This window comes from Alosa alosa, chromosome 3 (genome assembly GCF_017589495.1).
Source record: "Alosa alosa isolate M-15738 ecotype Scorff River chromosome 3, AALO_Geno_1.1, whole genome shotgun sequence".
NCBI lineage: Eukaryota > Metazoa > Chordata > Actinopteri > Clupeiformes > Clupeidae > Alosa > Alosa alosa.
Window position 1 is genome coordinate 25,499,329 of NC_063191.1, and position 26,025 is coordinate 25,525,353.

The following is a 26,025-nucleotide window of genomic DNA, read 5'->3' on the forward strand; positions in this document are numbered from 1 at the left end:
CACCATTCCTTCCTGTTTTCTGTATGAGAAACACCTCTGGAATGCATTTTCTTAAGCTTTTCTTGTCATGTGACTAAGTCATACACCTGCAGTGTGTGTGTGTGTGTGGGTGTGTGTGTGTGCACTTGCATAATGTGTGACAATATAAATGTGCATTGTGCGTGTCGTGTGTTTGCGCGCCTGTGGAAGGTCAAACATAACACCTCTGTATTGTTATTACAAACATTGCAAGATGTCAAGATGTTCAAAACAAGGTGAAGTCCTACCAAAACACATGAACAAGGGCATACAAAACTAGTAATACTATGTGCAACGCATATTTTCCTTTTTTGACCAGGTTACACTTCCCAGCATTCATGGACGTATGACTGAAAGGATACAGCCTTATGAAATTACAGCGGATTATAACAACCCTACAGTATTTAAAACACGTGAGGGCATCAGTGTTGCAATGATGCGAGAGCTTGCTGGTAGCTGGCCTCATCGGGGCCGATGACAGCTCAGCCCTGTGTCAGGCTAGAGGGAGGGAAAAGAGAACTTACTTCCTGTGGTTGCGAACGAGCACACACATAGGAAAGGGACGGTGTAGCGAGGCACGAAGCGAGTGCGTTGATGTAACGGAGCTGGCCGCCAGCTGCTGTAAATGCGTTTTGTTTATGAATGCTTTCGCTGCTAGCACCGTCGCCCGTTTCCTCTCCACTCGGCGGGGCAGCAGCTGCTACGAGCCTCACTGGCTGCAGATAGCGTCGGTGGAGCCGGCCATGGCTGTGATATAGCCGGGGCCCAGAAGACTTGCATTGCAACTGGGAAATTCATTGTTGATACCAAGATCGCATCGCAGAGGCACCTCTCACAGCTGGTAGAGGGTAGTCCATATTTTGTTGCAGTTCCGGAAACCTAGCTCGTGTAGCCTTTAGGCCACACCAACCTAATACAATCTGGTCATTCTAGCGGGAGTTTGGATGTTTCGTTTCAGCTGACCAAGATATGGCTGTTCTTAAACTCGTTGATCAGGTATTTTTTCGTTTTATTTCTCTTGGATCACCCCATTCTGCCTGATAGCTGTTGACTGTGTGTCCGTTGCGCGTTTATGTAGGTTATGTCTAGAAAACACAATAGCCTATATGAGGGCTTGCTTCTCCCCAAAGTAACGTTTGCTAAATAATTTATTGCACAATAAATAGCTGCCCAGACTTAAGAGCAAATTTCCTGGTGCCGTGGGTAGCTGCGCATCATCACCACTCGAGGTATGCAGGGCATCTCAAAGCATATCAGGGGACTGCACAACAAAAGCCTTCAACGACACGACTTCATGACTTCACGACTTCACGACAACGCCATATAGAACTAAACGAATTATGTAGTGCATGTGTTGTTTAATCTCTGGAATTGCACAGCAGTTTTTTGAACGATGACGACATATTCGCTGGGATTTCCTCCGCTTCTTCCATAAACCTAGCCCATGGCTAACGTTAACGTTGTGCCATAAACTTAGTGTTTTTTGTGTGCACTGCGTAGCCTTTAAGTTTTTTAGGCTATGCAAAATGTAGTGAAATGTTTGTAGCCTGTTCGACTGGGTTTGGTAAATATGCAGACTTACAGGCACGGGATGCTTGAATCACGAACAGATGGCCTACTTAGACTATGTCTACTCCTTATGCAGGCTATAGCCTATGTAAATTTGGTCTCTTTTTCCATTTAACTTTCCAAGCCAATAAGGTTAGTCATTGCCGCCTCAAGGATAGGCTAATGTTTAGGCATACCAAATAAACCATTGCACAATTGACGTGACTAAAATATTCTAAACAGAACTTTACAGATTGGGAAATAGCATAAGGAAAATGTGTGAATTATGTTGCTGTGCTGTGTCATCAGAATATTCACACAACCTGTATTTGAGTCTGACTACGAGGAGGATATGGAATTTAGCTTGGTTAGCTGTCATTTGTGACAGCCAGTCACGGAACAGCAGAAATAGCACACAACTCAAAGCGATGGTTCGGAGTAATTTCACCCTAGGGTCCTTTGCACCATGACCCCGAGCCAAACACCCTCCCAGAACCTGTTTTCCCTTGGTCGAACCAGAGCCCATCTCCCTTATTAGTCATTCTCTGGTCGAACCCTGGTCGAGTAGCGCTGTCAGACACTAATGAGTTTCTGCAGGCATAATGGAACCAACTTTTATCTCGTAAATTACCCTACTAATAATGCCCTGAATGTTACGAAACTTCTACAGTATGTTCTTTACTCACACAACGACGCATTGAAAAGTTTGTAGGTACACCAGGAGTTTATTTAAATAACACTTGCCCTAAAACTTGCACTAAATAACACATAGCAACCTTCCCAGAAACTGCAAGTACTTGATAATTATCTGTCACAGTGGTTACTCGAATGGGGTATCATCATCATATTTGAGTCAGCATGATGTCAGTAGTCATTTTATCCAGCTAATAAACCTGTATGTGAATTAGCTATTTCTCCACTCAGTTCAACATGGATTCTTTTTTCAGAGTTATTTTTGCATATTGTTTATACTTTGTATATGTACAGAGGAATGCAGCTAGTGTGTCTAGATGGCCGTGCTGTTTGTGATCATTATGTGTCCAGTCTGTAGTCTGCTGGTTCCCAGAGAGAAAAAAAGACAGGAAGTTGTTCAATCTGACATCCCCCATCTTCCTCTGATCCCACTGGACCTCTTGAGTTCACAAAGTTGAGGGAGAGAGTGAGAGAGAGAGAGAGAGAGAGAGAGGGAGAGGGAGAGGGAGAGCGAGAGGTCGAAAGAGAGAGCTCTGTGTAAGTATAGACATAATGTATGCATACTTCCTGTTTTATTCTTAGTTGTTTTTGCTTGATGTTTTTGTACTGATATCAGCTCCACACAACAATCCACACACAGACACACATTCTTACACACACACACACACACACACACACACACACACACATTCTTACACACACACACACACACACATTCACAAAACCACAAAAACGGCCTATCTCTCGCTCTTCCTCCCTGACTCTGTCCAAGGTGCAGGAGAAGTTGAGGGTAAACACAGTCACGCGCAGTCAGATTTTAATCTGCAATTCATTTATAGTGGGCACCATCAGCAGCTTCTCATTTCTGTGCCGCTAGGCCTGAGCGAGCGAGTGAGTGCTTCCATGATGAGAGAGAGAGAGAGAGAGAGAGAGAGAGGGAAGGGGGCCTTCAATTGGTTCCTGAGTACCCAACTGTGAGGAGATGACACAGGGGGGGCAGGGTCTGTAGTGCCCTAATTGTTTAAAGAGGAGAAAAGCCTCCCCCTGCTCATTGGCCGAAAGGGAAGTTCTGCTGCACGTCCATTGGCCCCCCAGGGGTGGCAGAGAGAGAGGGCTGGTTTTTTTTTCTTTCTTTGAGGCAACAATGAGCTCAGTGTTTGAGATTTTGGATTTTGCCAAGGAGGTCTTCTGCAGGGCTGGGGAATGTCCTCATTTGTGATGGGCTGCACAGAGCCTTCAAGCTCCAGCTCCCCAAACCCCCCACCTCTGTGCATGGCCCCCCCCATGTCTCCAGCTCTATTATACCGACACCAGTGTTGTCACGGTTGGCCACAACCAGCTGTTCTGATCTCTTGTAATGGTGTGTGTGTGTGTGTGCGTGTGTGTGTGTGTGACAGTGTGTGTGTGTGTGTGTGTGTGTGTGTGTGTGTGTGTGTGTGTGTGTGTTGAAAAGGAGACAAAAGAGAGCTAGTGAAGGCGTGAGTGGCGAAGCAGTGAGAGAGTCTGGGAGCTGATGGGAGTTTGGCACGCTGTGCGTCAGCTGAAGTCTCCACAACTTCTCCCAGTACACCACTGTCTAGTTTTACCCATAAGAATCAATAGCCACTTTCAGACACGACCTCCGCAGTATATGCGGAGGTTTGTCAAACGGAGGTCCGACCCTTCGGGTGATTCAGATATGATGCTAGCCTGCGGACCTTATATATAGTTTTACCTTTTTGAATCTCACCCGTGATCAACTATAAAAAGGGCCCCATCCTCCTGAGTGCCAGAGCTGCATCATCACACCAAAATCAATCCTCACGTTTCATGGCGGAAATGAATATGTTTGTGCCGCTAATGATGGTGGAGTGAGATGAGCCTCATCTTTACATGCGTGTCTACCGGTAGCCACTTTTCTCTCCACTTTTCTCCCCCTTAGAGGAAACCAGTAGATGGGCCTGGTGAGATGAGCCTCATCCTTACATGCGTGTCTAGAGGTGCCACTTCTCTTCCCCCATTTCTCTCCACTTCTCCCCCCCTCAGTGGAAACCAGTAGATGGGCCCTCGTGAACAGGCCTCTGCCCCATGTTCATTTGTCATCATCTCTGGTCTCATGAGGTGGGTGGCGTTGGGCCTGAATGTGTGCATCTCATGCGAAGCGGAAGTGAAAATGCGCCAAGCTTCCTCTTTGTCATCTCCGAAAATGCAAAAGAAAGTAACAGGAAGTGTGTGTGTGTGTGCGTGCATGTGTGTGTGTGTGTGCGTGTGTGCGTGCGTGTGCGTGTGTGTGTGTGTGTGTATGTGTGTGTGTGCGTGTGTGTGTGTGTGTCCTTCTAAGATTGTGTTTTTGCTTGTGTGTAGGGAGTTGCTATGGGAGCTGTAGGCCCCTAAAGTAGGTGTGATGGTCTACCTTTTGTGCTCTTTTACTTCAATGGAAGCTGGATATTGAATAGCTTTCAGGGAGATAAATATCATTACACAAGCCCTGTACAAAAGGAGCAGTGAGCACACACTTACGCTAACATGTGGTTCTTGGTAGTTCCTGTTTAAACTGTTCTTTGTGACAGAGTTCCTGTCATCTTTTTCCAAGTCATGAAGTTAGACCGAAAATGTACATTTTGGATGTTTAGCAGTACACCCAGTCTGGCTCTGTTGTAGCGTTTGCAGTATGTGCTTCATGACTTCCTGTTTGGCACTGCCTACAACACGGCTTTACTGTCCTGGTTTCTCTGAAGACCAAGAAGATGATGACAATATGTAGATGAAAAATATTGATAATCTCCACCCTCATGGTGGTATGTCTCTGGTTTTGAGGAGACGTTTACGAGACAGGAAAGCTATGTTTTGATGGGGCAAGATAAGCAACTTGCTTGAAAACAACACACCATGCCTTTTTCCATGTTTTGGTTGTCAAAGAAAAAACAGTGTTTGGTTGAAAGCCACATTATTTCTGAAATTAAGGAATTAAACATTATGTGAGAATTAATGGTTCATATTCACATGCCACATGCTTTAAGTAATTTTGTAAAAACCGTGTAGAGTAAAAATATTATGGTGTATTTCTATGTAATGTAAAAAGCAGCATCTTGTTAACAGTTACTGCACACTGGACAAAACGCTCATACAAATCATACAAAAGTGATCAAAATGTAACCTCTGCCCTTATCCCCTGAACTTATCTATGATAACATGTATATGAAATAAAAATAAAAAAGGCAATCAAAAAAAGCTGACGTTCCTCCGTGTGTCTCTCTGTCCACCCAGCCTCCTCTTGTCCAGGCCATCTTCAATGGAGACCCTGAGGAGATTCGCATGCTCATCTACAAGTCTGAGGACATCAATGTTCTGGTGAGCCCTGCTTTTTATAGCCTTCACCTTATCTTATCCTGACACATCAGTTCCTGTCGTGTCGCTGAAGGGACCCCGATGGCAGAGAAAAAAGTATAGTCAGTGGGTTAACAAGAGGCTTAGTTCTATATGAAAAAATGAGGAATGCAAGGCTAGTTTGTGTTGTGGTTTTGTTTGTGTTATTTCTGAATGGAATATTTTGTCTAGCAGGGGTTTCCTGTCTTTGGGGAGAATTGTCTCATCGTCCATCCCCTGAGTTGTTTTATGATAGGAGCCCTCAGTGTTGCACGTGGACACGTTCACTATCAGCTAGAGCCATCTACTGTATGCCAGAGGCCCAGTTGTGTATCTCTTTGTAGTTTTTTGTTTTGTTTATCTGACGTCTGACTGACGTTCTCTTTCTCTCTGATAGAGGAATGGTCAGCACATTGTGTTCTGTGTAGAGTGATAAATTATTACGTGGTAACAAACCTTTAGGCCCTATTGTCTGATCTCAATGGAAACTGCCATTGCTGTCAATGTCCTTGTCCTTATCTATCTATCACTCTCTGTCTCTGTCTCTGTCTCTCTCTACCCCTCATGCTTCCTCTCTCGCAGGACACAGAGAAGCGAACGCCGCTCCATGCTGCGGCTTTCGTCGGTGATGCAGAGATCACAGAATTGCTCATCCTGTCTGGTGAGAACCTGTTTTGCCCGTTTAAAAGCCTCCTGGTCTCTGCTCTAATGGGATAAAGTACTGCGGCTTCAGCCAGCAGCCCAGCGCAGCTGTGTCAGTAGGAGCTGGTTACTATAAGAGGCTAAGCCTGTATACTGTCTGTAGCTTATAGACACTAGCATTGTTCAAAGTTCAGGATTAAGTCTTGAACACGAGTTTGTGGTCAGCTGAAAATGAGTGTGTCTGTTAAAAGCAATGCATGCATGTGCTCGTAGGGGCTTATTGAAATTTCCGTGTAGGCACTGCTATCTGCCCTTTCACACAGCTTATTCAAAGTGGTCTCTCTCTCTCTCTCTTTCTGTGTGTCTGTCTGTCTCTCTCTCTCTCTCTCTCTCTGTCTGTCTTTCTCTCCATCCCAGGAGCACGGGTCAATGCCAAAGACAACATGTGGCTCACTCCTCTCCACAGGGCTGTGGCATCCCGTAGTGAGGTTGGTTTCAAAATCTCACACACATACATGCACACAGAGGCACACACTCACACACACGCACACTCTCACACACACACGCACACTCTCACACACACACACACACACACACACACACACACACACTCATACACACACACACACACACACACACACACACACACACACACACACACACTCACAGAGAGAGAAAGACACTCACAAGCACACTCTTATACTTTTGCACAAGTGGAGGAAGTGTGTTACTCACTCTGAAACCAAAGCTGGAGAGGAACTTAGCTGCTCAGCACCATGAGTAGCTCTGCTGAGAACCACACCAATACAAAGATCCCTTTTCATTCACATGAACTAGAGAAACACAGGAGAGTAAAAATGAGACAGTGAACCGATTAAGAGTTCTCTTTGAAATTGAGCATACCGGTATTTGTGATTTGGGAAGTAGGTGTAACCTGTAACATGTAACATGTAGGCCTACACTGCAGAAATTGAAAGAGAACGATAAAAAAAAAACAAGTTTTGCATTACAGTAACTCCACTGAAGATACACCATAATTACTTTCTTCATTCAAAGACGCTTCTGTGGAACTTTGTTACTTTAGACAAGTAAACTATTTTGTCTTTCACATAGCAGTTTTATTTTGGGAGTGAACGGGATGGGGGTGGTCTCCCCCTCATGGTCTCCACTGTTCAGTACATGGTAGGCAGGTCTCAAGGTGCTGTCTCTGCGTACCGGAAGATTTTAATCAGGTTATCTCAGCAGCAAACATAAGATGATAACAATGTTTGAAATGTGACTTTGAGCCACACGTCCTTCTCTGTGTTTTGATATCTTTATATACATATCATTGTGTGTATGGCTGTATGCTATGATATAATGTATTATACTTTATAATTCAAGTAGAAGGCTATCTGCTCACATGATGTGAGGGATACATTACATGAGTAATATGTCTAGCACTTTTGTACATTTTGGCGTTGGTAGAACATGTTTTGTGTAGTACTGTGGCTATAAAAAATATTCACCCCCTTGGATATTTCCCCCTTTTATTGCTTGTACAAATGGAATCATGGTCAATATAATTTGGTGTGTTTGATACTGAAAAATTCAAGTAGAGGGCTACTTGCTCACATCAATGCTCACATAATGTAAAGGATACATTAGATGAATAATATGTGTATATTTTGGTGTTGGTAGAACACGTCTTGTGTGGTAGTTGCACACATTACACATGTGTATAGGTGTTCATGATGCCCAGCCTGTGTGCTTCTCTCTGTCCCCTCAGGAGGCTGTGCGGGTCCTGATCCGCCACTCTGCTGACGTGAATGCCCGCGACAAGAACTGGCAGACACCGCTGCACGTCGCCGCCGCCAACAAAGCGCTCCGCTGCGCTGAGGTCATCATCCCGCTGCTGAGCAGCGTCAACGTGTCGGACCGCGGGGGTCGCACCGCCCTGCACCACGCCGCTCTCAACGGCCACACCGAGGTAGCGCTGCAGCAGTAATAGTAGTAATGCTCTGCAGTAGACGCATGTGTTTATTCAGTTCATGACACTTCCACTGGACAGTAGTCTGTGGAGAGCAACACAGGCCTTTTCATTCACATGTGGTTGTGACGGTGTGTGGCTTGTTGGGTCCTGTCATGTATTCCTCTGCCTATGTACTTAATACTGGTGATGTCACTGATTCGCTGACTTACTGGCTGAATGGTTGTGCTAATTAGGATCAGCTGGTTTAGTGAATGGTTGGAGCAAATATGTGGTATGAGTTTTTGACCTCTGTGGACAGACAGGGAAGGTTTGTGTCGGGTGTTTGTCTGTCTGGAGTGTCTGCCATACCTTCGTATTCTAAATCTATCTTCCCTGGATGCCAGAATTTAAAAGATCGTGTAAACCAAAATTGTGGGTTTGTTTGGAAACACCTTGCTTTGCTCCGGTAAAAATAATGGAGTTCTTAAGTTTGGCGCCACTTGACGCGCGTCAGACGCCGCCAGTGGGAGTTTGCCTTAACACAGGTGTGGTCACTAATTAGCTCATCTATTTGGCTGAAGAGTTGTGCTAATTAGAATCAGCTGGTTTAGAGAATGCAACGTGTGGTAGGACAATGGAGAAGGGCAACAGATTGGGTACAGCTTCAGCACAGTCAGCCGACCTGTCCACACATTGGAGATAAGAATATATAGCCCATTTTTACATGATTTTGAAACCTAATTTAGTATACTTGGCTATGGTGTCATTCATTCAGATTTGTCTTGGTGGTTCAAGACACCTTTTTTCTGTGATGTGACACTCATAGAACACATATTTGGGACTTTAAGAAAGTTGCATTTCAATGAATTACATCTTTGGTTGCATGTTCTCAGCAAGCAGTTCCATCGTTTGACATTAATTTATCTGCTGTTGAGGGATTAGTTTGCTTTGTTTTGCGTCAGAGGACCAGGATTTGTTATCGGATTTTGTTCTCTAACGGGTGTATTTGATGAAGGTCAGCACAGATTCAGCTGAGTCACTTTTCTATCCTGGTCTGGAGACTCATTTTAACTCATATGAGCGTTGGTGGTTTGTGGAATGTACATTTAACCTCTTTATATGGAAAGACACTCCCTTGGGTGATGTGTTTTTTTTGTAGTGGACTAAATCTTTCGGATTCATGTAGGCCGATGCTTTGTCATCTCTCAGTGGATTCAGAGCAGTGTTGTAGTAAAAAAAACTGGGACTCGCCCACGTATGCATAAAAACATACACACAAGTAAATACACCTATGCACATTCACTTATGCCCACACAGACTCCCACGCATTCTCAAATAGATAATCTCTGTCACACACACACACACACACACACACATACTCTTAAGAAACAGGCAGAACATGACGCATTCTGACTCACAACTGTTCGCCTGCTGTGCCTGGTCCATCAGCCCCTCTCACTCCCTTTTAAGCTTTCTTTCTCTCTCTCTCTCTCTCTCTCTTCTCTCTCTTTTTCTTTTTTCTTTCCTGCTTTCTTTCTCCCTCTCTCTCTCCTCTCTGTCACCATTTCTTGGTGACAGAGACAAGAGAGAGTTTGCCACACTCATTTTCCCATATTTCTGTCTTAGATGGTAAGCCTGCTGCTAGCTAAAGGGGCCAACATAAATGCCTTTGATAAGAAAGATGGCCGTGCACTTCACTGGGCTGCATACATGGGTAAGTGGCTGAGAGAAAGGAGGAGATATTTGTTTTGATTAGCACTCTAAGGATCAAATTCAGTTTCCAGTTGAATTAAATGGCCAATACCTGTACCAAATTAGTTCCTAGTGTATTACTGTGTTGCATTGTTTTACTTTGTTGGATATAGATGGCAACAATAGAATCTGTATTAAGCATAATAGTTTTTATAGCATATTAATTCATAGTATTAAGCAAATTATTTTTTATGTTATTTTTGCCTAAGTGCAAACAGAAACAGTTGCCTCAAAACAAAGCGAGTTACCGAGAGTCTAATAGAACAGAAGTCTTGAGTATTGACATCCCTGGTGCTTAGTCATGATGGTGACTGATCGTGCTTGGCTGAAACAGGTCACCTGGATGTGGTATGTCTGCTGGTGAGCCAGGGGGCGGAGATAAGCTGTAAGGACAAGCGAGGCTACACCCCCCTCCACGCTGCAGCCTCCAACGGTCAGATCGCCGTGGTTAAGCACCTGCTCAACCTGGCCGTGGAGGTAGCTGAAGGAGCTGTGGGAACACATATATTACACACATACAACACATGGGTTAAACACCTGACATCTCAAAACAGACATCTGCATACAACATGTAGAGATGCATTCACTTATACAGGTTTTTCCACGCACACACATACATCTGTATACAGTCACAGTATATATGCTATTTGTGTATACATACAGCACATGCAAAATCTTGACTGCTAAGCCTTTACCTTATAACTTCTCCTTTGCCCCTGCTGAACGCCCCTCTTCCCGCGACCATGGACGACACGCAGATTGACGAGGCGAACGCGTTCGGCAACACGGCGCTGCACGTGGCCTGCTTCAACGGGCAGGACGCGGTGGTGAGCGAGCTCATCGACTACGGCGCCAACGTGAGCCAGCCCAACAACAAGGGCTTCACACCGCTACACTTCGCTGCCGCCTCCACGCACGGCGCCCTCTGCCTGGAGTTCCTGGTCAACAACGGAGCTGATGTCAATGTACAGGTGAGTGGGATACCTGTGTGTCCACCTTGTCGTTAATAAGTAAATTTTGACCCCTGGGTGGGAATGCCAGTGAGTGTGCCGTGTTGTTAATACGTACATCTTGACCCCTGGGTGGGATGTATGTGTGAGCTGTCTCAGGACATCTATGGAGGCTTGTCTTGGCCTTTGTTAAGGACATCCACACATTCACCACATATAGGATACTCATAGTCATGCACTCTACGGTGCATAACCACCCTATAGTTATGCAGTGCACTATGTAGTGGACGAGTAGATGTTCTGGACACGGGGTTGGTGTGAACTCCTGCTGTGTCTCCATGCTTGTCTGGGTACTGGGTATTGTCCTTATTTGGTGACCTTGCAGTCAACTTCTCTTTGCCAAATTCTCCTCTTGCCGAGTCTCATTCTTCTCTTCCCTCCTTGGCCGTCATGCTGTGAGGTTTTTGCTGTTGTGTTCACTCATATTTCTCTTGGGTGGCCTCGGTGTAATTGTGTCTTCTCTCAGAGTCGTGATGGGAAGAGTCCTCTCCACATGACTGCTGTTCACGGGCGTTTCACACGCTCCCAGACTCTCATCCAGAACGGTGAGATATGTGTGTGTTTAACGTGCAATGCACAGTGCACATGCTCTGTCTGTGATAGTTGATGTAGGAAATGCATCACAAGGTCATGATCATAACTATATGATAGTATGTTGTAGTTATGTTATAGAATGTAAACATATATTGTGATGTGTACTTGAATCTTGCACATAGTTAATGTGAAGTGAATGAATGAGTATATATTATATATTATATATATATATGTCCATTGTTTGATATCGTGCTGATGTGTGATATCAGGTGGAGAGATAGACTGTATGGACAAGGATGGAAATACTCCTCTGCACATTGCTGCCCGCTACGGCCATGAACTCCTCATCAACACACTCATCACCAGTGGAGCTGACATCACCAGGTGTGTGTGTGTGTGTGTGTGTGTGTGTGTGTGTGTGTGTGTGTGTGTGTGTGTGTGTGTGTGTGTGTGTGTGTGTGTGTGTGTGTGTGTGTGTGTGTGTGTGTGTGTGTGAGAGAGAGAGAGAGAGAGAGAGAGAGAGAGAGAGAGAGAGAGAGAGAGAGAGAGAGAGAGAGAGAGAGAGAGAGAGAGAGAGAGAGAGAGAGAGAGAGAGAGAGAGAGAGAGAGAGAGAGAGAGAGAGAGAGATCAATGTATAATTGTATTGTCTTGCCATTAGTGTGTTTATAGATCTGTTGACATACCATTTATGAGTATGCAACTTTTCCCCACTAATCTGTGCTGTTTTTAATAGATCTGACTTTTAACTGTAAGACAGCTATTTTAATTTTGATCACCGTTGCATCAGTGTTACAGCAGCACTGTCACCCTCGGGGTTTTAAGGAACTCCCAGTGGATGAGTCTTTTTAAAAACAGATTCCTGTTTCTGTTCCCGTTTAGGCGAGGGGTGCATGGGATGTTCCCCTTACACCTGGCGGCACTAAACGCCCACGCTGACTGCTGCCGGAAGCTTCTCTCCTCAGGTACCAGGGGTCAGTGGGGTCATACAGCTGTGAAAACTGCCAAGGAATTTCTTCTGAAGTCTCTGTTGGCTATCGGTAGATCAAAGGGGAGGGGCTGATTTTCACATAGAGCTGAAATAAGCCACAGGGTTTGTGTTGTAGGCTAATCTGAAGCATTTCTTAATAACGGAGATAACAGTTCTAATGTTTATTTCTTGTGTTGATATGGCAGCATTACTGAGACTACCAGTACTGCATAAACCTGAACAAATATAAACGTTAGACCCTGTGATGGAAACGTCTTTGCATATATTTCTGTGGGTCCGGGGCAACCATTTGGTCTTTGTCTTCATCTGTGTACAACAAATCTCCTTTGACTGCCTTGTCTGTGTACACCCCCTGTATCACCAGCAGTTTAGGCTGTGATTGTGTCTGTAGGTAGAGAGAATACTTGTCCTTGTGCGTCTGTTGTGATGAGGTTTAGCACATCGTCTTGCCTGCAGCACCTTGTACATGCCTGTGTCTGTTCCTGTTCTCTGTTGAACTTTTCCCCTTCTGCACTAACACCCGTCTCTCTCTTTCCAACTCTCTTTGTCCCTCTTTCCCTCCCTCCCTCCCTCTCTCTTTCCCTCCCTTTGTCGCGTGTCCTGTGTCCTCCTTTTCCTCTTGGTCTGGCTGTGCACTATCCTCTTCTCTCCTCCATGCCCTCCCTCCATCCCTCCCTCTGTCCCTCAGGGCGGAGGTATAGCATAATGTGCCCCCTCAGTAATGACTCGGTCCTGTCTGCAGGCTTCCAGATAGACACCCCCGACAGCCTGGGGAGGACCTGTCTGCACGCAGCGGCTGCTGGGGGGTGAGGATTACTGTGTGTGTGTGTGTGTGTCTGTCAGTAAGAGAGAGAGAGAGAGAGAGAGTGTGTGTGTCTGTCAGTCAGTCAGAGAGAGAGAGAGAGAGAGAGAGAGAGAGTGTGTGTGTGTGTGTGTGTGTGTGTGTGTGTGTGTCTGTCTGTCAGTCAGAGAGAGAGAGAGAGAGAGAGAGAGAGAGTGTGTGTGTCTGTCAGTCAGTGTGTGTGTGTGTGTGTGTGTGTGTGTGTGTGTGTGTGTGTGTGTGTGTGTCTGTCAGTCAGAGAGAGAGAGAGAGAGTGTGTGTGTGTGTGTGTGTGTCTGTCAGTCAGAGAGAGAGAGAGAGAGAGTGTGTGTGTGTCTGTCAGTCAGAGAGAGAGAGAGAGAGAGAGAGAGAGTGTGTGTGTGTGTGTGTGCAAGAGATAGATAGATAGAGAGTTATAGAGTGTATGTGTCAGTGTGTCAGTGTGTCTGTACTATTTTGATGGTCTGCCTTAGTTGACATGTTTAGAGTACATGTTTTATTTTCAACCCTGTCTATTCCTCTCTGCTCCCCTTAACCCCCTCTCTCTTAGTAATGTAGAGTGTGTGAAGTTGCTCCTCAGTAGCAGTGCTGATCACAACCGGCGAGATAACTGTGGCAGGTTAGTGGACATGTGTGTGTGTGTGTTCGTGCGTGCGCGCGTGCGCTTGTGAATGTGTGTGTGTGTGTGTGTCTGTGTGTATTAGTGAGTATAGTTTCTGTATGTATGTGCAGGTGGGCATGGTGATATGTAGGCAGGTGCCGTGCATGCTATGACGAAAAGCACAAGGGGAATAGAATTTGGTGCATAGGGAACATCAAAGCCCACAGAAAGCAGAAACTCTGGCCCTCATTTGGCTGTGCTATTTCCGTATGTCCTGCTTTTTTATGAGTGAGTGTGCGAGTGATCAGAGAAAAGACAAATTCGTGGATTCAATATTCAAAAACTCTACACTTGAAACATCTCAGTGTAGCTTTGATGTTCATGTGTGTGTGTTCGTGTCGACCATATGCGTGTGCTTGTTTCTTCAGGACCCCTCTCCACTACGCAGCTGCCAATCGTCACTTCCAGTGCCTGGAAACACTGGTGTCGTGTGGCACCTGCATCAATGCCACTGACCAGTGGGGGCGCTCTCCTCTGCATTACGCTGCTGCCTCTGACCTTGACAGGAGGTAATCCAGACAGATGATCTTTGACCTTTGTGTCCAAAGGGCTGTTCTTATGCATTAACTGTATGGCCCACTCTGAATGCCATGTCTTTCTCAAACACACCTTGGTTTATGAGGACTGTAATGTGTGCCCTGTAAGGCCAGCACATCTCTCAATCTGTGACTCTCTATGACTGTAACTACCAACACACATAAACAGGTCAGCCATAGCTACCAAAACACAGGTGACAGGGTCAGCTATAACTACCAACACAGAAGTGAATGGGTCAGCTTTAATGGGTTGGCCTTTTTTATTTACATGTAAACATCATCTAGATGTATGGCTGGTCACAGTGTTTTGGTCCGACCTACAACAAGAACCCACAACAAGAGCAGGTATATGTGGTTCCTACACACACGCACACACACACATGCACGCACGCACACACACACACACACACACACGTGCTCGCACACACACACACAAACACACACACACACGCTCTCTCTCTCCATAACAAGAGACACTCTAAACCAGTAGAGGGCCTGCCTAACCTGCTGTTGCCACGGCAACTTAAAGCTATTTTTAAAATTCTGTGTGGAGGGATACAGCAGTGCTTTTATTTTTAAACAGAGACAGCTGTTGGGCCACATGACCGGCAGAACAAAGGGTTGAAGGCCTAATTAATCAAAATAGTTTAGAAATGTCAGAATTGATTGGCTATCCAATTAAATTCAGACTTGTGTGCTATTCACAAGAGACATTGAATCTCTCCCTGTTAGTACTTTGTAGTAAATAATTAATTACCAGTGCACACCAGTTTGCATTAAACTCATCTGGAAGATGTAGCAGCAGCACTGCACTTTTAAAAAATTTTTTTTTAAAAAATCATAATACCTGTTAAGTGAAATGCTACAAATTCAAAAGTTCAATAATGCACATTATGTGTCTTCAAAAATATATTGTATACTTAGCTATTGTGTCTTTCTTCATGTCTCTCCACTGTAAATGTGCATTTTTGCCCGTGTTTCCATTTACGCATAGATATTGAGCTAATACATATACAGATATTGAGCTAATACATATACATAGATATTGAGCTAATCTTTAACATGTCTGTATGAGGACTGTAATGTGTGTCCCTATAAGGACAGCACATCTCTATTTCTGGAAAGACTGTAACTATGGACACATAGGTGCATGTATCAGCTTTAATGGGTTGGCTTATAAAGTTTTTATGTCTTTTATGTGTGTAAATGTGTTCTTGACTCTGACCCTGTCTGCAGGCGCCGTGTCGTGTTAGAACCAGAGAGTGACGGGGTCCAAGCGGAAAAGGAGAAAGAGGCTGCACTGTAAGTTCAACATCTCTTGTTCACTTCTCCTTTCTTGGCTTCTTAACTTTTCTTCTTTCTTTTTTCTCTTCTCTTCTCTAAACTTCTCTTCTTTCATCTCTATAAAGAAGGGAGTAGACTTATTTATCCTCGTCCTTCTCTCTTTCTCGCATGTCAGTATAGTGTATCTGGTCCCTCAGACTCAGAGAAATGGTTCCTGCTATCTGCTAGTTACATAACAAGTAGTTTGAATGCAATTAGACCAACTCAGTGCTATCCACCAGTAGATAGATTTGCATCTGCCTTGTGTGCTTATGTTTAGTGTTTATGCACACTCACGCATGCACACACACACGCACACATGCACACACACGGACACACACAAGCACACGCGCACACACACACACACACACACACACACACACACACACACATGCACACAATGGTGTGGTATACACACCGAGGCGCCTATTTGAGATAGGAAACTATAATTAGCTGTGTGTGTGGTTGCCTAGGTGCCTAGAGTTCCTGTTGCAGAGTGGGGCTACGGCGTCCCTGAAGGACAAACAGGGCTACAGTCCAGTCCACTATGCTGCAGCCTATGGCCACAGAAACTGTCTGAAGTTGGTGAGAAACTGCACACAAACACATACAAGTGGGAATGTGGGAATATATGTTTTATTGCCACTGCGATGACATTTATTCAATCTGTGCCATTTGAGCAAAAAAGTGGAAATGGGTCATAAATATATAAATGTATAAACGTAGCCATTAACACTAATTACACTATTAACAAAATTGCTACAGTTGAAAAATGTTGTGATCTGTACCTGTTTGTAATGGTGCTCCATCTACTGGTCAAAACTGGCATCATTCTTTATTCTTGTAAGAAAATGAATCAAAATAACTGCACGACTCACCAAAGTTAGTTTGATTAGTTAGTTAGTTGATTTAGTTAGTTTGATTTTTATTCTAAAAAGAACTTGCCTAAAAAGCAGTGCCAAAAAGCTTGCTGTTATTGCACTGCATCCTCTGATGTTGCTCTCATTTATACAAGCAAAAAGGGATAAAAGTCTGTTGTCCAAAAGATGTCTTCAGTCTATTTTAAGACAGTTAAAGTCTTTTCCACCCAAAACATCATGTGTTTAAACTATTTCATATACAAAAACAGCCTGTGGTGTAGTTATGTGTGGTAACTATGTCATAAAGTAAGACAGTCCATAACTGTTCTCTGTGCATCGGTAGCTTCTGGACCGTGATGAGAACCATGAGGAAGACACAGACGCCTCAGCATCACGGAGTCCCCTACACCTGGCCGTGAGTGCTCATTGATATTTCCTTTGCCTAGTTTACTCTAGGCAAACACAAAGATCTATCAATCAATGGTATAATGAATGTATTATGCACATTAAGTAGCATTATTTGCCATTCTCCAAGCAATTATTTTGTCTACCTTCATATTTTTTTTGATCTCAGAGTTATCTTACAGCCTCTTACTTATAGGTTTAAACTTCCGGTTTAATGAACCTCTATTGTATTTGCATACCTTTTGCCTGTTTACTGTATTTGTATGCACTCATGTGTGGGCATCATATTTTCCATTGAAAAAAGAGGTTATTATAGCTACAAAATCACTGTTCATACTGTTTATTGATGATATGCACCCTATCTGTCAATCAAAACAAATAATTGAAATGTCTATGTAGGCATATCACGGCCATGCGCAGGCTCTGGAGGTGCTGTTGGAGCGTCCTAGCGAGGTGGACCAGAGGAACGAGCTGGGCCGGACGCCACTGGCCCTGGCAGCCCTCCGGGGCCACACTGACTGCGCCCTCACTCTGCTCAGCCACGGGGCCTCGCCCCGAAGCACGGACACACCCCGCGGCCGCATGCCCATACACCTAGCAGGTGACCACACACTAGCGATGCACGCCCATATACACCTAGCAGGTGACCACACACTAGCGCTGCACGCCCATATACACCTAGCAGGTGACCACACACTAGCGCTGCACGCCCATATACACCTAGCAGGTGACCACACACTAGCGCCGTATGCCCATATACACCTAGCAGGTGACCACAGAAGCACTTAGTCATTCCCTGCAACTACACGCCCATATACTGCAGGTGACCACAGTAGCGCCTACTCGCCTAGTCATGGGTCTGGTTACCCAGAGATATACAGCTGTACAACTCTATTAGGTGCAGCATGTATTGGAAGACAAATGAAAGTTAATGTAACCTGCAAAAATGTCCTCATACAGTAACAGAATGAAGGACCGCTTTCCAGTAGGTTACATGGATTAAGACAAGACTGCAAAAATGTCCTCATACAGTAACAGAATGAAGGACCGCTTCCAGTAGGCTACATGGATTAAGACAAGACTGCAAAAATGTCCTCATACAGTAACAGAATGAAGGACCGCTTTCCAGTAGGCTACATGGATTAAGACAAGACTGCAAAAATGTCCTCATACAGTAACAGAATGAAGGACCGCTTTCCAGTAGGCTACATGGATTAAGACAAGACTGCAAAAATGTCCTCATACAGTAACAGAATGAAGGACCGCTTTCCAGTAGGCTACATGGATTAAGACAAGACTGCAAAAATGTCCTCATACAGTAACAGAATGAAGGACCGCTTTCCAGTAGGGCTACATGGATTAAGACAAGACTGCAAAAATGTCCTCATACAGTAACAGAATGAAGGACCGCTTTCCAGTAGGCTACATGGATTAAGACAAGACTGCAAAAATGTCCTCATGTGTAATAGGAGGTGTCAGGAGGTGCAGTCTCTGTCTGAGCTACACATGCTGGTGTGTTTGTTTGTATGGGCTCCTCCTGCCCACTGTCCCATGGCAGTAAACTGCTTCATTTTTCAGCATCATGTTGGCATGTGAGTCATGGAACTAAGTGGAAAGCCACGCTCAGCTTGTAACTGGCGACAGACAACTTAACAAGGCTAACATCAGCTGACCAGCAGCATGCCATTACTGATTCGTTAGCTTCTGTAAACAAGTCCTTCCTTAGGGGCTGATATGGTGTGTGACACATGAATGGATCAGTTTGTTTCTGCATGAAACAAAGGAATTATATTAGAATGCTGTTTTGCCAGGAAATAATTCTTTACGTTTTTTACAATCGTGTTATTTTTTGGCCGTTGTTTCCTATGTGGTGTTGCAGTGATGAACGGACACACATCCTGTGTGCGCCTCCTGCTGGAGGACTCTGATAACGCAGACCTGGTGGATGCGACCGACTCTCAGGGACAGTAAGTGCACTCCACCCACTATTATACAGGGTTTTGTTTTTTTTAAAGTCTCAAATTTGATCATATGGATTTTAGGCCTGAACAAGTTTTAAATTCATTAAAATAATACGTAGTTGGTCTGAAATACTGAAATACCTGAAACATTTAGGTAGGCCATAATTATGTTAATGCTCATTCAACACTGCTTTTACCGTGGTCATGTCATGCTTTAAAATGATTCGTTTTGCAGTGGTTCAGTATCGTCGTTCTTTCTATCAATGGTTCAGATATATTAATAATATTGTGTGTGTGTGCAGGACCCCCCTGATGCTGGCTGTGGCGGGGGGACATGTTGACGCCGTGTCTCTGCTGCTGGAGCGGGAGGCAGGAGTGGACCTAGCCGACAACCAGGGCCTCACTGCTCTCCACCTGGGGGTGAGTCCACTCCTTCACCTCTCATCTCTCTCTCTCTCTCTCTCTCTCTCTCTCTCTCTCTGTATGTCTTTTCCCCCCAACATTATTGCTGTCTGAGTGCTTGATGGAGTGCTTGCCAGAGGGAGGAACTGACAAGTAATTGAACTCCGTTAGCTCTCTCCCTCTCTCATTTCAACCTTCCTCTCTTTTTTTTTCCCTCCTTTCTGTCTTTTTCTCTTTCCCGCCCTCATGATATCCTTTTGATTTTCTCTCTCTCCGTCGGTCTCTCCTCCTCCCTCCCACATGGCTCATTTGTTCTCTTCGTCCACTCTTCTCTCCCCCTCCCTCTCCTGTCCAGTTGCTGAGCGGTCAGGAGGAGTGTGTCCAGTGTCTGCTGGAGCAGGAGGCGTCGGTGCTGCTGGGCGACTCTCGAGGCCGCACGGCGTTGCACCTGGCGGCGGCGCGAGGTCACGCCTCCTGGCTGAGTGAGCTGCTCAGCATCGCCTGTGGCGAGCCGCCCCTCCCCCAGCCCTCCGCTTTCCGCGATCGCCATGGATACACACCCCTGCACTGGGCCTGCTACAATGGTGAGCCTTAGTGTTGGATTCCGTGTAATCAATTGTAAATGTCAACATGCATTGCATCTCACTGCCAGTCCGCAGATCTAAGTAAATTCAACAAAATACATTTTTAAGATTTGTAGAAGTTCATAAAGTGTTGGGACAGTGCATTGGGACAACAGGAGGCCAATGAACGTGGATGAAGATCTATGGAACAACATTGCTAACCCAACATTATCTCTATCCCTGTTCCCATCTCTCTCTCTCTCTCTCTGCTCCTCTGATGTGGTAAATGTGTATTGTGTCTCAGGACATGAAAGCTGTGTGGAGGTGCTGCTGGAGCAGAAAGGCTTCCGGAGTTTCGATGGGAACCCCTTCACTCCTCTCCACTGTGCTGTGTGAGTACGCCCCCCCCCAGCGTCTCTGCAGGTGCTATGCTCCTCACCTCATCTCTTGGTCCCTCTCCAAATAATCCCGCCCCCCTCTCTCTCAACGTTCTACACCTTCTACCTGTGGAACATCCCATTGTTTGTGTCTCTTTACCTTGTACCATTTCTGCATTGTTGCACTGTTGAACTTACTCATTTGCACTATCACCATGACCACTATCACCATTGCACTCACTCACACAGAGCACCTTACCTTACCTTACCTTACCTTACTATGCACAGAGAATCACAGGCTCAGTCCCTGCCTCAGTCATTGCAAGTGCCTCTTGATTGATTAATCACCACTATGTGGTTACTGTTTTTTAGAATGGATTTAGATTAAGTGTTAGTTAGTATATTTTGTATTTTAGTATATTTAGTTTAGTTTATCTTTATCTTCTACTGTCCTTATTGCTTAGTTGTGTTTTTATATTATATACTTTAATTACCTTTTCTGCTGTTATTGAATGTGTGTGTGTTGTCTGAATCTCTATCTATCTATCTATCTATCTATCTATCTATCTATCTTCCCTCTACCATCTATCTCTCTGTTTAAAGACCATCCTATTGTTTTCCGAGTGTTCAAAGTTTGCTCTGTCCTCTCACTCTCTCAGGCTAAATGACCATGAGCCATGTGCTACTCTGCTCCTGGAGGCTCTAGGCTCTGACATCGTCAGCTGTCTGGACGCCAAGGGCCGGTACGTGTGCCATAACCATGACCTTTATCCAATATAATGATTTACAGGTAGTGTGGTTACCTGACGGAGCACGGAATCAGACCTCCATCTCTCTGTTTCCCTCAGGACTCCTCTCCATGCTGCCGCGTTTGCGGGGCATGTTGACTGTGTCCAGCTGCTCCTGGCCCATGATGCTCCTGTGGACGCCGTGGACCAATCAGGACTCAGCGCTCTGATGATGGCAGCGGAGAGGGGCAGGGTTGGTGCCGTAGGTACTGTATCACTCCCCTCAGTTACTCTCTCTCTCTCTCTCACACACACACACACACACACACACACACACACACACACACAACTTTTACTCTGTAAATATTAATTTAAACCAATCCTAGAGGCTGTAAGCCTGGTACAGGATGGCATCACCATTTGGTCCATACTAAGCGACTGGAACTTTACTAGCATTAGTAAGGACAAGGTTTCCCAACAGTTAGAACAGTCTTTGTGCTGTGACTCCTTCATGAAGTCCCCTATAAAATGAAAGCTAAGTATGGTGTGTCTATTCATTTGTAACATCTTATCTGCCATTTTATTATACCTTATATAGATTATACCATCATTGCTTGATCCCCATACTTTGAGTCTAACAGTTGATTTCTTGTTTTTGTCCTGCAGAGGCTCTGCTCACTAGCGTGAAGGCCGACCTCAGCCTGACTGACCAGAGTGGGAACACAGCACTCCACCTGGCCTGCAGTAAGGTGAGTGTCCTCCTGCACTGTGAGGATTGGTAAGGGGGGCAGCCTTGAATGACCACAGACTTTTTTTAAAAACTGTAATATGTGAACTGTGCATTTGTGTGTTTTTCCACAAATCAATGGGTTTAGCTTCCCCAAATAGCACCAAATGTCATAGGTGTTAATCCCCAACAGTATATATTTTCAATAGTTTTTCTGTTGATATATATAATATGGATAAAAACCAGTTCCTATAAAATTACATGGAAATGTGAGCGTTGAATGCAGTGTTGAATGTGATGTGTTGTTTCTAATGAAGTGCTTGTGTTTCAGGGAAGGGAGGACTGTGCACTATTTATACTGGAGAAGCTGACAGAACCCTCCCTCATCAGTGCCACTAATACTGCCCTACAGACGTACGTGCTGTCTCAGCTGTCAATCACTCTTTCACTGTTTGGAATGACTCACTCAAGCTCTCATAAAAAGACATAGCTGCCATGCATTTATGGGTTGAATTATTTTGCTGTTTATTTTAAAGAATTCCTCTCTCTATCCTCTCTCTCTGTTTTATAACCCAGTAATATCAATGTTCTCTTAATGTTTCTTGCAAAATGCAAAATGTAGACGTATACATGTTCAAATGAAGTGATTCCTAAAGCACCACTCTCTCCCTTCCTGTCCTGTCGTAGGCCTCTTCACCAGGCTGCGCGTAGTGGTCTGAAGCAGGTGGTTCAGGCGCTGCTGTCCCGGGGGGCTAGTGTGGAGGTTCTGGATGAGAACGGTACGTCCCACTGGCTGGCTGGCTGACAGCCTCCCGCTCCTCTGCCCTGCCCCTGGCTGCCAGTGGGCGTCTAAGAGTGTGAACTCTTGACCCCTCTAGCTGCATGCTTGTCTGGCTGCCTCGAGGTTTTCCAGACGTCCAAGTGCATTGCTGTTGCCCTCTCCTCCTATCCCCCCTCTCCCATTTCTCATTTCTCAAAACCTGACTTGAAAGAGAAAGAAATTGAAAAATGAAAAAAAAAAAAAGAATCAAACATTTTTCAGTCAGTGTGTTGGCGCTGCTGAAGGCCAGGCCTGTGTGTTGTGTGTTGCATCCTTCACAGCTGTTTGTTGTTTTGTTTGTTTTCTTTTTGCTGCTGTCTCGTCGCGTCGGCCTGTGTACTAATGGAATGCTGCCTTCTCCTCCCCTTCACCCCCACCCCCCGCACTGTCCTTTGTCTCCGTGCCTCCCCTCTCCCTCTCCTCTTTCCCCTTTTGGTTTCTGGCTTTCCTTTTGCTCCCTGCCTTGGGCTTTTCCTTCTCTCTCTCGCTTTCTTCCTGTCTTTCTATCAATCTCTCCCTCTCTCTTTCTTCCCTTCTCTCTCTCTCCCTTCCTTTCTTTCTATTTCTTTCTCTCTCTCTCTCCACCTTCTCTCTTTCTTTCCCTTCCTTTCTTTCTGTCCCTCCCTTCCTCTCTCTCTCCCTCTCTTTCCGTCTCTCTCTGCCCCCCTAGGTCTCACTCCTGCTCTGGCTTGCGCTCCAAGCAGAGAGGTAGCCGACTGCCTGGCTCTCATTCTGGCTTCCATGATGCCTTTCTGCTCCCCTTGCAGTTCCGGAGCCCCCTCCCCAGGTGCCCTCCTGAGGATGCTGCCGCTGCCCACCAAAGCCGGCCACCAGGGGGCGCCCCGCAGCCCACGCAACCGCTCCGCCGGACCCTCCAGCGAGGGCACGACGGAGAACGACTCCGACTCGGAAACCTTTTGACCTCCAGATCCCTCGACCCCCCCACCCATAACAACAATATCAACAAGAAGTACCAATCCAGACCGTAGTCCCCCCCTGTGTGTAGTTGTTTTGTCACTTGCCTCTTACATTCATTTTAAAAGTGTGCAGAATGATTTGTTTGGTTTTATTTTCTGTTTGAGGCAAGACTGAACACGGTACAATCCATTTTGATAACATCTATTTTTTTTTAAAGACATTAAATGTTTTTATTTTTTGAGTGAAGAAGAGATATGTAGATTGTGAAGAAAATTGTAGAAAAAATGAGTGAACTTAACCAAATATTGACATTTGCCAACATATTACCACATGCAGTGAATACTGGGCATGGTTTGGTATGCCATGTTTCTAGCTTGTGGATTGTCAAAGCACAATATCAACTAGATTTTACTCATTGGACCAGAGCTAGCAAAACCATGTGTTTGTGCAAAATTTGTACCTGTTTTTTTTTCTCAGGGTAACGAAAGCTTATAATTTTCACATGGATTAAAAAAGGAAACATCAAGGTGATGAAAATAATATGAAGGAAAAAAAAAAGCTATTTAGCACTTCAAGAAAAAAAAAATGGTGCAAATATCAACTGTGTGTCAAAGCTTGATCTGACTAGCTCATAGGTAGTGGACAGCGTCTGCCTCAAGATATCCTCACCTTTAGTCTTCATCAGGGACCATTGAGAGATGCAGTGGAACATAGACAGGTCTATCCTCCTTAGGACTGTGTATTAACAAGGCGAGGGCCCGAACCAGGGCTGCTATCCTGCCAGACCTCCGTCAAGTACTTCAACATCAAGTATTTTAGCACTTAAAAAAATGTTGACAATTCATTTTGTATGAAATGTAAAGATTTTTTGTATAAACTGGCAATACTTGTAACTATCAAGCCAATCTGACACAGGTCCTGCTACTGTAAAAGATACAGTATGTTTGTTTAATCAAGTGTCAAATGCCCCCAGCCAGGCTCTTGAGGAGCTGGCATGGGTCCTGCCTGTGTCTGGGCCTAGAGTCTGACACATGACTTATGAGGCTTCATGAAACCCTTAGTCGCTAAAAACTCCTCTGTCCACTGACAGTGTTATAACTAGTTACACAACTAGCTCACATTATGCAGGTTGACCTTCTGTTGTGAGTCTGGTTTGAAGTGAAGTGAAGGTACTCTAAGGGACAACTTGAATGCAGATTCCTTAATGTTACACAATGGTACAACTGCCGGCTCTCCAGCGTGAGGAGGAGGAGGGCGGTGAAGGGTTAAAACGGGACGTGTGACCGAGACCTCAACTACTCCCTCATCATGCTCTCCTCCCTCTCGTCCCCTGTGTCTGTCTTAATTCTGGTCATTCCTTGGTCATCAATGGGAACGTCTTAAACTTGTCCAGTGCCTTGTTATATTAATTTTGTACTTTAGTTCATGTACTTGGAAAGAGAGAAAAAAAAACATTTGATCTTTTCTTTACCTGACTGAGGTGCTGGTAATGCAATGTGAAGATGAGAAATGAGAGCTGGCACGATTTAAGATTGGCCCACTCAGTTTGTCAAGTCAATCAGCTGAAACTCGCCTTACTATGTCGGCATGTTTTCTATGTCAAGTGGTGTGTGCCACTGTGTGTGTGTATGAGTGCAATACACCTAACAGAACTAGGTCATTTTCCATGTGCTTGTGAGTATGTGTGTGTGTGTGTGTGTGTATGCGATATGTGTGTAAAAATGTTGTGTTTTCACTCTTAAACCCCATTCTCTTGCACAGATTGAAATACCACTTTTCCTTTCTTTTATAGCAAAAAGCACAGAAGTTCTTACAAATTTGATAAGAAATATGAATATGACATGTTGAGTTTATGAAGTGGTGTGATGCAGATACTGAGTGTGGGTGGAACTAGCAGTATTATACCAGAGAAAGCTTTTTTTTTTTTGCCATTTGTGACAATCTTGTGTGTACCAGATGTTCATGCCAGTTCCTGATGCAGTACCAAAATGCTGAGGGCTGTGTCAGCTGAGGTTTGTGTTTTATAAGTATATAATGATATTAAAATTTGATTGAATTAAATGTCTGTCTTTGACCAAATATGATGTACTGCTGATCCTGGAATGTCTTCCCAGCTTGGGAAGCTCGCTCTCTTTGGCAACGGTTCGTCAGGAAGAGCAGCCCTGTCAAACGTTGGAAGATTTGCATACAGCTTCATAGCTATCGCCAGTATAATGCAAATTTGAGATCACTCCATTCAGCAGGTGTTCTAACTAAAAGATTTTTTACATCCGTCAGTCTTGCATGACTGAATGTGATCATGTGAATTTGATTAATAACCATCATTGTGTAGAGAATGTTGTTTAATTGGCAAGAGCAATTTATTACCCTTGTTTATTTTGTCTGAACTCTTCCCTACAGCTTCTTGTGTGATTTGTTGTTTACTAGTAGATTTTAGAAACA

The 26,025-nt window shown here is 44.7% G+C and overlaps 1 protein-coding gene across 11 annotated transcripts; it reads left to right on the forward strand.

Annotated features, from left to right (window-relative positions):
- The first annotated feature begins 550 nt into the window (after positions 1-550).
- On the forward strand, positions 551-25,644 carry ankrd44 (ankyrin repeat domain 44). 11 transcript variants are annotated; one of them, XM_048239321.1, is made up of 29 exons: positions 551-1,014; positions 5,506-5,589; positions 6,187-6,265; positions 6,664-6,734; positions 8,015-8,215; positions 9,824-9,911; positions 10,284-10,426; positions 10,672-10,920; positions 11,426-11,504; positions 11,763-11,877; positions 12,374-12,456; positions 13,171-13,288; positions 13,853-13,921; positions 14,332-14,472; positions 14,785-14,844; positions 15,736-15,801; positions 16,296-16,407; positions 17,026-17,097; positions 17,487-17,688; positions 18,967-19,054; positions 19,351-19,468; positions 19,806-20,034; positions 20,318-20,405; positions 21,050-21,133; positions 21,239-21,384; positions 21,785-21,867; positions 22,177-22,259; positions 22,533-22,624; positions 23,336-25,644. In XM_048239321.1, the coding sequence occupies exons 1-29, from the start codon at positions 988-990 to the stop codon at positions 23,584-23,586; spliced, it is 3,321 nt and encodes a 1,106-aa protein (XP_048095278.1). In that variant the 5' UTR covers positions 551-987; the 3' UTR covers positions 23,587-25,644. The 11 variants fall into 11 exon arrangements, with proteins under 11 accessions (XP_048095278.1, XP_048095280.1, XP_048095279.1 ...); XM_048239323.1 differs by having other exon boundaries at positions 13,225-13,288; XM_048239322.1 differs by having other exon boundaries at positions 10,708-10,920.
- Positions 25,645-26,025: the final 381 nt, after the last annotated feature.